This window comes from Trifolium pratense, linkage group LG7 (assembly GCF_020283565.1).
Source record: "Trifolium pratense cultivar HEN17-A07 linkage group LG7, ARS_RC_1.1, whole genome shotgun sequence".
In the NCBI taxonomy this organism is placed as follows: domain Eukaryota; kingdom Viridiplantae; phylum Streptophyta; class Magnoliopsida; order Fabales; family Fabaceae; genus Trifolium; species Trifolium pratense.
Window position 1 is genome coordinate 6,773,673 of NC_060065.1, and position 13,287 is coordinate 6,786,959.

The following is a 13,287-nucleotide window of genomic DNA, read 5'->3' on the forward strand; positions in this document are numbered from 1 at the left end:
ATAGCCACACAAGCGGCCATGACCAAAAAAAAAATTTAAAATGCATCGTTTTGTAGAGTGAATAAAGACATATTCATTCGCCACAAAAATGTTTTACACTTTTTGTTTTCCTTTTTTTCACTAGTTTGCTATAAAATTAGTAACGATTCTAGTTAGAATTTATGTGGTTTTTTTGTCTTGAAACATTGAAATTTAAAATGAAATATTTTTATGAAGTCAGCGACCAAAGTGACTAACGGATTGCTAAGTCAGGGACTATTTTGTATTTTTTCTTCAGTCAGAGACTAGAATGACAGCGAGTTGTACAATGAGGGACTAAAATGACTATTTCCCCCTTTTTTTCTTTAACTTGATAAATTAGAAGGATTCATTGAAATTGAAATATTTTAAAAATTCATTATAATTTATGAAGACTAGTAATTGCATTATTGTTGTTTGTCACTTCTAAATGTACTTTTCTTAATGTTGTATTAGTATTCATCTTTATAAACTTACTTGGGTTGACTTGAGACCTTAGAGTATGTTCCTCTAAAGATTTCAAGTTCGATTCCCTTCGATGTCAATTTTGGTAGGCTAATCCATACAGAGCAAAAAAATTTGGCTTTAAATGGAGCCCCTGCAAGTGCACGATGTGATTGGTCTCGTCAAATTAATTGTTTTTAACAAATAAATGACCGGCTAATTTTATTTTTATAAATTTAGTTGCCACGACTATTTTTAATAAATTTAATATATTTTAGTTCTTGAACCAAAAATATTACCACTAAATTTAATATATTTTAGTTCTTGAACCAAAAATATTACCACAGATGATTTATGTTGAGGTTCGCCCCTGCATACAAGCACTCAAAATAAATAGCTCGGTTGTATAGTATTGTGGATGGTAAGTCTAAACAAAGTTGTGTATTAATATATCTCAATGAATTTTTTTTTTTTCAAACACAGCAAAACAAAAATGGATTTCTTGACATTACATAAAGAAACAAGATTTTACATTATACAAATCCATGTCTATTTGAATGGATGGAAGATTTTTATTACTACCTCTATCTTTAACTATATAGAATTCTATCGACTAAAATAATCACGAGAATCTAAAAAATTGATAGCAGTGTTAAATTTATCATCAACTTTTTCAAATTTATCTTTTATGCGAGAGAATTAATTTATCTTTCTATCAAAATATATATATTGCCAGCTATAAAAGAAGATATACAATAATTAGCAGTATTTTTCGTAAACATATAATTAATGCAGATGTTTTTTTACAAAAAGAAGTCCTATAAAACACTATGAGATGACTCTTGTATCTAGGGAAGAAGATACTATGTTACTAGAGTGAACCATTTCCGGAGGTCTTAGACCCATGAAGCTTTAAAAGTAGTGAGTTGCTAACCACCAAAATGGAGCTCATAGCCATTAGGCCACCTGAGATCAAATAAATATCAAAGGTAACAAACAGAAAATAACCATTTTTTCACTGACGATATGGTGGGCGCAGAAAATAAATGAACCAAAATTGCAAGTACAATATAAAAACATGGCCTTATATGCCTCACTGTTATATGAAAACGAGTGGTACAATGTTGCTCACCTGAAAGTGAAGGTGTCATAGCAAAGTCAAATTGGGGAAGCAACAAACCAGCAGCAATGGGAATGGCAACAACATTGTAAGCTACTGCCCAAGACAAATTTTGGTAAACTTTTGCCATTGTTGCCTGTGCTAGGTCTAATGCATCAATAACCTGTCCGTTAAAAAGTCAGGAAACAAGAGGATGGAAAGCCATATGGTGGTCGGTGTCACCAATATGCAATTATTAACAGAACAGCATAGATTTATGTGAAAGTGCCACACTATAAACAAAAGGATGGAAAAGCAATTTAAGTGAAACCACAAGAAGGAAAACTGCAATTTAACCATAAAATACACCATTCGTGCCAAACATATCTTATAACACTACACACTTCGCTTGAATACAGTATTACATAAGGATGAAACATGGCGTATTTACATATCTTCCAATGTAAATGATGAGGACTACCTATCATATTCCCCGCGCCCCTCAAATAAAAAACCATAACCCTTCCATTTCACCATCTATTCACTACTAGATAATAACATACATGCAACATAAAAACAGTTAGAAATGATTTCAGTCACAAAAGAAATATGCATTACATCATTGTTGCACCAGACTGATGATTGTTTAAGCAGATCACTTGTATTGCGGTGTAATCTCAAAACAATATGAAAACATATAGAGTTGCCACAGGCTCACAAGTGCCGAAAATTTCACCTTGTCACCCATTTGGCATCAAGAATGACATGAGAGCAAATTAATGAATCCCAGACATCAGAACAACATACCTGTGAAATTTTGTTGCCCAGAAGTATGATGGATGCTGCATCTGAGGCAGCATTCTCTTGAGCTTCATTCTGCAAAGCGATCCCAACATCCGCTGCAGCCAAAGAGGGTGCATCATTTATCCCATCACCTACCTTAGAGAAGGAGAGAAAAAACAGTTCTTAGCAAGACACTAATATCCATTCAATATTCATTGCTATATGCATTCTAGTAAGAAAATAAATCCAGTGATGCTTATAGCAAAAGCATTTTAGGGTGCAGCTGATCCATTGTCATGCTATTCAATGAAGAGCAAGCATTAATATCATATCATCATAACATAAAAAATAATAGAAAGAAATCTAATTATTTAGTGTAACTGATGCATGTAATTAATGTTTAAGAGCAGATTCATTATTACTTTATGATAGTGTTAGACATATATTATGGACAGAATTGAATGGAACAGTCTGTTTTGCTCTATTTGGTTCAACTTTATTCAGTGAAACCAAAATGTACAATATTTATAATGCAGGTTGGTCCAAGTAGAAAGGAGCTTGGTTTCCATTAAGCAAAGTACTGAGTTTGAGTTTTGTGAATGAAAAAATAGCCATCAGGAGAACTTTCACCCTTGTATGGGTCTACTCAGCCGAACTTGGATTAGCCGGGGTCAAATATGACTTTCAGATGCTGACGGTCTAGACCAACAAAAAAGTGTACTGTGTTTTTTTACATCATGGGCATTTATGTTCTACTTTTAATATGCACCGGCCATAGAGAAAAACTTATATGTAGTACTCTATCTTGTTCTAACCTGTCTACTAAACCCTACTTAAAACCTTTTATCATAACATGATTCTCTATTTAGCTATACAGAATTACAAAGAGAGTTTCTTTTGTGTATAGCTTTCATGATACCATAGCAACATGATGTCCAGCAGCTTTTAGAGATGAAATAAAAGCAGATTTCTGCTGCGGAGACAATGATGCTTTGACGAAATCATTTTCAATTCCAACTGTCTCTGCTATGGTTGCAACTGCCTCTTCCCTGTCTCCTGATAAGAGGACTGTTTTAATCCCCTTATTCTTGAGCCTTGCAATAAAGACAACAAAGTCAGCCAGAAAATGCACCCACCAAGCATTAGAAAACAACAGAACATACTTGATGTTAGCATGTACTTCGAATAAATGTGGTATGAAATCCAGCACAGTGTAGATTTGAATGGTCAAACTTTAGCAAATAGACTTAAGCGTTAAAGGGAAATAATGGTAGCAAGTACAAACCATTTAATACAATACACATGTCATAAGGAGAAATGTAAAACAGTTTTGCTAGGTGGCCTCATTCAACTAAAATATCTAAACAAATGTATTACAAATGAACCAGTCAGAAAAAACCAGATGCACAGATAACAAGAGGGTAGGTACAAAACAATTTATTAATAAAAATCTTTCCAATTTAGGGATAGTTAGTAGTTTATTAACACCAAGAGTACTTACTTATTAACTATATCTTGAACATCATTAACCAATAACCAGTTGGGTGGTTCCAAGATAGTCGAAATATGTTTAGCAGATTTATTTCTTACACTTTTATCAGGAATTAACAAATGGGTAAGAAAAGGGTGCATCGTTAGACATTAGTTTTGAGCTTGAAGTAAAGGCTACTAAAAAATGCACTGCCCTCTTTCTGTAAAAGTGAACCAACTTCACATCTGTCCAGAAAGAAGAAGCAGTAGTATTACTTGCCTAAAACGAGTTATAATATTATGAGGAGTATATAAACAAAAATATAAGCACCTTGTTACAGTAGATTCAGCATCTTCACGCACAATGTCAGATATGGCAATAACACCAATTACGCCTTCTCCCTCACGTCCAACATAGACAACAGTTTTTGAATACTTCGAAGAAGATGTACTCGATGAATGATTCATCAAAGAACGTTCAAGAATCATCAAATCAGATGGGTTCATTTTAGTCTTGAACCGTTCATGAACCCATTCTAAAGACCCAACTGCAACCAAACGCCCATCTACTTCTGCCAAGGTTCCAAAACCCGGTTCAACTATCGGTCCTTTTGTGAGTGGAAGGACCAACTCTAATGATTCGGCTTTATTAATGATAGCCTTTGCTATAGGATGTGATGCAGTTTTCTCCACTGCCGCAGCAATCTGAAGAATTTCCGACTCTCCATAATGAATAGAGCCTGTGGCAGAAACAACTGGTTTTCCTCTGGTAAGGGTTCCTGTCTGAAATTTTGGTGTTAGAAAATCTTCTTGCCTTTTGTTTTTGAGAAAAATGTTAGTCAATGTTCAAAGTTGGAGGAGGATTCAGATTATCTTTTAATAGTCAATGTCCAACAGTGCTTTCTTTAAGAAACCCATGCTATTAAATTCATAAAATAGATGTAAGATTGATTTTGATTATCATTCGTGTCAAACACATCTACACAGCAGCATATATATGTATGAAGGGGAGAGAACCAGATATTAGTCTATGAACATTGAATTAACCTTGTCTAGAGCAATATAATTTACACCAGCCAAGCGTTCTAGCACATCCCCTCCTCTGATAAGAAGTCCTTTTCTTGCCCCTGGTCATTGCAAAGACGGTTTATGCCTAGAGTGTGAAATAGTAAAAAAAAGGGATAGAAAATACTAAAAGCATCAAACCAGGTTGCCAAGCAGTAATATGGTATATTTTATAAAAATTAGAATAAGTTCTCAAATTCAAGTGTAAAACTTTTGGCAAACAAAAAAAAAACTTATGCCTGATTATAAGACAGCAACTTTATAATTGTAGTAGTTGTGGTTCTCTTGCAATGGGCAAATATATATTTATAGAGCCACAGACAACCAAGAATGCTATAAGTTTAGTAAAAAAAAAAATGCTATAAGTTGTAATCTAAAAAAAATACTAAAAGTAAAAGGAAAGAACTAAAAAAATGAAAGAAAGAAATAATAAAGTTAAATGGAAAATGAAATGAGAAAATATAACTTAATGTCAATCAATTATTCAAGGACGGGAAAATTGGAAAACTGTAGCATCGGATAAAATTATTCAATATTTGAGCAATGAGCAAGTTTTCACCATAAGATCAATGTGATACAGTTAATGTATGTGTTCACTGTTCAAGTAAAACTTATCTAAGTTTACTAAATGCAGAAAGAATAAATAAAGTACCAAGTGAGGTGCCAACTAGGATTGCTGTTGGTGTGGCAAGACCCAAAGCACAAGGACAGGAAACAACCTACAAATGGGAAACAATAGTTGTAAAAAAATCAACTCAAAACTAAAGTACAAACACCAAAATTCAGTTTTATCCTGCATGAACTTTCGTTTCTTCAGAAACAATGCCAAACTTGACCTTCCTTCATGCATTTATTTGTACCCTACTGTTGTTTTCCTCTTTCATTTATGCTTGTCGTGATTGAATGATAAAGTCAGTTTCAAAAGGACAATATTTCAAATACTAGTTTATAGAACAATATCTGAGATTTTACTGATTTGAAAGTCCAAATTGATAGCTGTTTGCATTAACTCAAGATTTCTAAGATAAAGGGTATGCAAAGTTTTGTCCGGTATGTCCTGAACAACAGAAGCTGAATCCAGTAAAATAGGAGTGCTCCATGTTCAAGAAATAGGGAAGGAAGGGCATGCAAGTTTTAATCACGAACTTGAAGCACAAATTACAAGTCATCGGATCCAAGTTTAGAATTACTCACCAAAACATCTACAGAGAGTTTTAAACTCAAAAGCAGAGGATCTCCTTCTGGGCCCGCAATATCATTGAGCAAAACATCAGGAAATATGTTTGTTCCAACAAAATACCTAGAGTTGAATGCAACAAGTTTGTTAAAGTTAATAGGTAAGATGAATGATCAATCCACGATGCCTGCTTCATTACATGGTTTTCTTTCATTGATTTGTACAGTTTCCTTATTTCTTCATGTTATTTTTTCGATTTCGCCGCATATCGTATTTTTATACTTCACAAATAATGATTAATAAGTATAAATGAACACCTTATTCTCCCAAGTGCTTTGATACCAACATGGAAAATGTTCTTGTATATGTCAGTTGGCAGATATATTAACTATCAACTAAGGTTCTTCCCTAAAAAGGACTTTGAGATATTATTGGTAAGAAAGGAAAGAAATTGACCAACTTGAGAAGAAATGTTGTATTATTACCTGATTTTCTAAATCTTTTATTTTTCTACTTGGGAAAATTAAATGTGCATGATAATCAGAAATTCCATAGCAACATTCTAAGAAGCATGGTCACTAACATAGGCATGGTACACAACTCATTTTCTTGTGAAGTGTCGGGGCTACGTAGGTAGGATTACATCAATGATATATGTTGTAGGAAATTAGTATTAGTTAGGACTATATCAAATAAACCACAGCATTTGGGACCAACCATATAGATCATAACCAGATCAGCAAAAAGATTTTGTATGGAAATATAAGTACTTACCAAAATGCAAATGTTGCTGCTGACAGGGTCATTATACTAAATACAAATGGCCCTGCTATTGAATCTGCAAGCCTTTGTACAGGTGCCTCGCGCGATTGAGCATCCTCGACCTATATTTACCATATAGAGCTATAATATGGTAGAAACTCTCTATAAATGTTTGATTTCATGTCTCAAAGTAATGAATTTATCAGCATTACAATCTCAAAATACCAACAGAATCGTCACCATCCTGAAAGATGCTGGTTCAGAATATAGAGAACAACATAATGAAAGTTAGGAAGTTTATTTAAATATCCTCATCTAACAATGTATCAGTTGATATCCGTAGTTATGGAGATCAAGAATGAAATACAATGATTTCTCCCAAGGAGCCACCCAAAACTGACTGACCAACTAAGTGCATGTTTGAATTGACGCTTCCAATCTCTATTTCAAGACGGACCACCTTTGTTACTTATTTGTTGAATGGCATTGGTGTTCACACTGCTGCAGTTTGCAACCTTGGTAAATGGCAACCTGTTTCCAAAAATGCCCTAACTGCCTCCACCTACCTCTCAGCCTCTATTTATAACAACCTAACTATTTAACTACTCTACTAGCTTTAAAGATCGGCTCTTAACTGACAAGTCCTAACTAACTTGGGCTGAGTTGATTTCTTGGTTCCATCCTTATTTCTCTTGTTGCCAACCTTCCTAATTTGTGGTTGGTTGCTAAGACATCCCAGAATGCATGCTTTTGAAATTAAATGAAGAAAAGAAGTTGCATGCACCACATTGTCCTATAAAACTACAACAATTAAGGATGCAAGAAATTAAATTCATAACTGGAAAAGAACATGGAAAAACTAGATTATCTTATTAACACTATATAGTCTCACCACTAAGCCATTACAGAAGATGTGATACTAACCATGCGTACAATCTTGGATATCATTGTGTTGGATCCAGTTGAAGAAGATTCGATCCTTAGAGGACCATCCTGAAATAGAAATATTTTGGCAAATGAAATAGACTAAATTTATTTCCCTCCCAATCAAACGGACTAAAATCAAAATGTCAGATGTGCCCACCAGTAAATTTAGTGAGGCAGCACAAAATTCAATATTATTTCAAAGTCTTACCCAGTTTATAGTTCCTGCTGAAACTGTGAGGCCTTCCTCCTTAAATACAGGAAGTGATTCTCCTGTAAGCATGGACTCGTCCACAACGCTTCTTCCTGCAATGACCCTTCCCTGCCCAGAAGTTTCTAATGTTAGCAAGCAATATCAAGTGAACCAACAAGATTCAGCATATATTCCATCTTAAATCAAGAAGGGATGCCTCGTGTTCAAAGTGTAAATATTTGCATAATATTATGGTCACTGGTGGAAGATTTGGGCCCACTGTAGGTACTTCAGATGCCTTTAAAATTTAAGCCTAAATTAACATAAACAGAGTTTCAACAACAATCTGAAAGGCTCACATCTATAGGAATAGTTTCTCCAGGCAACACCAACACTGAGTCTCCTACTCGAATATCATCAGTTGGAACTTCCACACAAATTGAGTCTGAGCTAAGCACACTGTCAGTAGATGGGGAACCTTCTGATGATGTAATGACAAGTCTTGACTGAGTAGATATTAGTGACTGGAAAAACATTCACCCCGATAAATACATGTCAGACAAAATAATTAAACCAACTTATAAAATACGACTCTGCAAAAAACACGGCTACTCATTAAATTCAAACTATAATGTGATGTTTATTGTTCATATATAAGCCATTTTTTCCCTTTTAACCAATGTTCCAATTCTTGGATTACTAATGTATCTACTATCTAAGAAATATCGATTATCAGAAAATGGAAGATAATGAAAGATGAAAATTGAAATGAGATAGTATTTTTAAATGGAACACCATCACAATCTCTTATTTATGCTGCGACTTCCAAAGGTCATATAACCATCAAAAGGGAACATATTATTAGATCAACAGTCTATCTCAACAATGCTGAAGCAGTTAAGCTTCCAAAGACTCAAGTCTCATTAACCAACCTAATGATGTACTATCAAACAATGCCTATGAAATGTGTATCAATTTGTTCTTGTAAACACAAAATTGGGTCCAAATCACAAGGACTAAGAATACAGAAGAGGCAACAATTTTCTTGGAATATTATCAAATGAAAGAGATGAACCACATTGCAACTTACAAGAAGTTCATTCATATCACTAGATGCCTGAATCCTTGCCTTTTCTTCCAGAGAACGTCCTAGAAGCACAAAACCAAGAAGCATGACCTGCACGCTAAAAGATAAAATCCTTATATGAGGAGCTTATTATCACCATGAATGTTAAAAATGCGAATAAAGATGGTAAAGTTGTAAGGTTATTATATCTTTTTTTTGAACAAGTGTAAGTTTATTATATCTAAAGTCTAACCAAACAAAATCCCTAGCCGTGTTGAGTAGTAGGTTGCTTTTGTTTGGCTTAAAAAAAGTAAATTCTTGAATGGAAAATATTGAGACATTTGAAAGTAAAGAAAGTCACCGGTTCATCAAAGAATGACGCATCCCATGCCAGCTCAGGGTTCAGTAGTGAAATCTATAACAGAGATGAAGTTCAAATTAACAACACATAAAACAAAAACAAAGTTTAGCTGTCTTGTAACTTAACCGAAACTCAAATCTCAGAGAGAAGCTCACCGAGCTGATAATGAAAGCAGCTATTGAACCAAATCCCACAAGAGAGTTCATATTTGGCGACCCTTTCTTAAAAGCATTCAGGCCATCAAAGAGTAATTCTGCAACATTTCCACGAATCTAATACAGTTAGAAAATCATAACAGTATGAGTATGATTAAATTCAAATTTTCAAGGAATGTATCCCATAACTGGCAAGACTACAATCCGAAACAAAATTTTCTTCAAATTTATAAATGCATTCATAATTAAAACAGATTTTGTGGTTAACTTGTGCACTAAAAAATCAAAAATAGTAACTTTCAATATCTAAAATTTAACTCTATTGAACTAATTAAAATGGTTAATGAACAGCATTACAGCAATCATTTATAAATGCTATTTTTGTCTATTCAGATCTACTACAATAAGAAACTACATTAACAAACCCCTAAAATGAAAAAGGCATTTCCAATAATACTTAACGACATGGTTGTTCAAAAGATTCTTTATTTTGGTCCAATAGTCACTATAAGTGTGGAGAACTGGGGAATCTAGGGTTCAAATCCCGGCCCCTCCAAATTCCAATCATCTCCTAAGTAGCTACCAACTGAGCTGTTCAAAAGATATACTGCAAGGGAGAGAAACAAACTTCACCTCTTCCAGGTCCCAATAGAGAGCCCAAAGCTAAACCACCTTTGACATATGAATTATGAAGAATTTCCAAAAACGTTCCTACAAAAAGAAAAGCTCAAAACAAAGTTAGATTTGAGTCTTTGAATTTGATTACAAAATCCACTCGAAATTGCATATTTGATTTGAACATTACCATGACCATGACCATGACCAATGTGAATCCCCAAAGAATGAAAAATATGCGAAGCATGAGAACCACAACACAATGCAACCAAAGTCCAAGCAAATGCGACACGGTTACGACTCTTAGCAAGAAGTTCCTCCTTCTTCTTCACTAATTCCTTCCACTTCCTCACATTTTCCGCTACTCCTAAACCTGACTCTCTCTTCTTAGTCGGAAATCCGCATTCACTCAATCTCCGAGCAAGACTCTCCGCAACACTCGTTGATTCCTCATCTAGCTGTTTAAGCTTAATAGCAGCGGTTTCAGTCAACATGTTGACTACGACTGAGTCAACTCGTTCGTCGGAGGAGAGAATGTTTTTGACTCGGGAGACGCAACCGCCGCACATCATTCCGGTGACATCGAGAAGAACCGGCGAGTCTTTGGTCTGTGGTTGGAGTTGAAGAAGAGGTGATTGTGGTGAGCGAATCTCAGTACTGAAGGAGTTTGATATGGAGAAATTTTGGCGGAGGATTTTCCGGTGGTGGTGGATGCGACGTCGTTTTGTAGGAAGTGGAAAAATGAAGTGGTGGTGATGATTGAGATTGAAATTGAAAGAGAAGTTAGGTGGAGAGAAGAGAGAAAGGTTTAGAAGATGAGTCGCCATTAGCTGGTGGTGTAAACGTGAACCACTGAAATTATCTGTTACTCCATAATAAAGGTTTGAGATATGATATTCTCTCCGTTAAGTTACTATTAGAGGTGAAAGTTAGATACCGGTAATCTGGTACAGAGCCGTGATATTCACGGGACTTGTTTTATTACACTGTAGGCGCACGTTTTCCTCCTTACAATAATCTGGCGGCTACAATCGAATAAGCCATCAAATCAATTTGGTCATCTCAAAATCATGCATCACTTGTCCCCGAGCTCCATTAACTTGGCGGGGACATTGCTTTTTACGTAAATATCGGGATTCGAATTCCGGTCATCCACTTATTTAGTTTGAATGTAAAATTTTTAATTACTAAACTACTTGGAAAAAAAAATAAATACATGACTTTATCAATATGTGAAATTAGTCTCTATATAAACCTAAAAAAATATATAGTCACTATATATAGTTTTGGGTTTATCTATCTAACATGTGCAATATGTGTAAAAAAAGAAAAACATGTGAAAAAAAAAACTTTAAAGTGATCAAAAGTAACTACTTACTCTGATATTATATATAAGAAAAATTTTGAAAAATTTTTTAGTCGTTAATATAAGAAAAAAACACAACTTTTAATGCTAGTTTAATCTAAAAATGTCAATTTTACCCTTTCCAACCAAAGGTTTTTTTTTTGGGTCATGTTAACATGTGCTCTAAAGGCACATGATAAGATACCTAAATATAAAAATTTAGCATTTAATGATATAAAATATTAAATGTTAGGCTTTAATGTAGTTTTGGTCCCCCTATTTTCAATTTCTTGAAGTTTTGATCCCCTATTTTAAAAATCAACTTTTTGGTCCCCTATTTTAATTTTTCTTGAGTTTTAATCCCCCATTTCATTTTAGGGTCAATTTTGATGACATGTCAAGGTCATTAATGACATGACATTGCACACTTGGCAAAAACATTATCCATGTCATTAATTTTTTTATTCTATTTCAATAAATATGTTTTAGAAATTAGAAAATTTCTAAGAGGAAAAATAAAAAATGATTATGAATTACTATATAATAATAATAATAATAATTTGTTTTTTTTACAAATTGTTATTAAAAAAAAAAAACTCATCTCAAATTGTTCATACCATATTATCGTTATCATGGAGAACAATCATCGATTCATCATCTTTGTCATTGCTTCTAATATTTGTTATTAAAAAAAAACCCTAATTGATTTATTCTCAAATTGATCTATTCCCAAATTGATGTTGAATCTAAGAAAAAATAAATCTGGAAAATCTTAAGAACCCGTACAACATCATCAATATCAGTATCAGCATCAGCATCGAAAATTACAGATCGCTCAACCCATTCATTCTCCCTCTAGAAGTCTTCGGCATCCCCTCATCGACATTAATGTCCTCTTTCTAATCGATACCGACAGACAACATCATCGTCATCACTCTCTTTTTTATTGTTGTTATTCAATTTGGTATTTATCTTGTTTTATGGATTAAGGTTTGTTCTTCATTTATTTTCTGCAACCCAATATTAAAAATGTGATCTTCCACTATTTGATTTTTGGGGTTTGTTGTTGTAGATGAAACTTATTTTGATGGAGTGAACGATGGTGTTGATAGAAAAATATGATGAAGGATGACGATGGTGTTGAATATGATTAAAAAGAGAGATAAAAAATATCAATCACTAATTAATATATTTAACAATTTTTTTATAATTTTTTATAATTTTCTTAATATTTAAAATATATTTATTGAAATGTAAGAAAAAGTTTATTGACATGGATATTGTTTTGGCCAAGTATGCAATGTCATGTCATTAATGACCTTGACATGTCATCAAAATTGACCATAAAATGGAGTGGGGGACTAAAACTCAAGAAAAACTAAAATAGGGGAACCAAAAAGTTGATTTTTGAAAGAGGGGGATCAAAACTTCAAGAAATTAAAAATAGGGGGACCAAAACTGTATTAAAGCCTAAATGTTAAAAGAGTTGATTACACAATTTTCAAGAGCATATTTCCACATTTATCTCATTAAAATGTGCCTTAAGGGCACAAGTTAACATTTTCCTTTTTTTTTTTTACTAAAGCCATACCAAAGGTTGTTGTTCATTTTTCTATGTGAGAACAAATCATTTGACTATATATGAGGGTATATTTGGCAATTAGGTGTAAAAATTACACCAAGTACTATGTTCCTTGTTATTGATGTTTTTTTTGTTTTTATTTCTTACTATAGTAGTATTTGGTAGCAAAGGAAGTACTACTATTTATTGAAAAAATAACAATTATTTATTAAAAAACTATACATTTAA

General features: G+C 33.6%; 1 protein-coding gene across 3 annotated transcripts; it reads right to left on the reverse strand.

Annotated features, from left to right (window-relative positions):
- Positions 1-1,165: 1,165 nt before the first annotated feature.
- LOC123894200 (copper-transporting ATPase PAA2, chloroplastic) lies at positions 1,166-11,084 on the reverse strand. 3 transcript variants are annotated; one of them, XM_045944130.1, is made up of 17 exons: positions 10,323-11,084; positions 10,151-10,228; positions 9,518-9,615; positions 9,363-9,416; positions 9,026-9,112; positions 8,295-8,459; positions 7,954-8,064; positions 7,743-7,811; positions 6,831-6,940; positions 6,074-6,179; positions 5,532-5,598; positions 4,862-4,941; positions 4,146-4,597; positions 3,264-3,438; positions 2,369-2,500; positions 1,595-1,745; positions 1,166-1,428 (listed from the first exon to the last, which is right to left on the reverse strand). In XM_045944130.1, exons 1-17 carry the CDS (start codon positions 10,957-10,959, stop codon positions 1,334-1,336), a joined length of 2,667 nt encoding a protein of 888 aa, XP_045800086.1. In that variant the 5' UTR covers positions 10,960-11,084; the 3' UTR covers positions 1,166-1,333. The 3 variants fall into 3 exon arrangements, with proteins under 3 accessions (XP_045800086.1, XP_045800087.1, XP_045800085.1); XM_045944131.1 differs by having other exon boundaries at positions 10,329-11,083; XM_045944129.1 differs by having other exon boundaries at positions 10,317-11,083.
- Positions 11,085-13,287: the final 2,203 nt, after the last annotated feature.

Excerpts from the sequence above, each read along its gene's own strand:
- LOC123894200 (XM_045944129.1), bottom strand. The coding sequence starts at position 10,959 with ATGGCGACTCATCTTCTAAACCTTTCTCTCTTCTCTCCACCTAACTTC. Across the intron at positions 10,229-10,316 it reads TGGTCATGGTCATGGTAATG|GAACGTTTTTGGAAATTCTT; the intron begins TTCAAATCAAAT and ends TTCTTTTTGTAG. Across the intron at positions 9,417-9,517 it reads CTGCTTTCATTATCAGCTCG|ATTTCACTACTGAACCCTGA; the intron begins GTGAGCTTCTCT and ends TCTCTGTTATAG.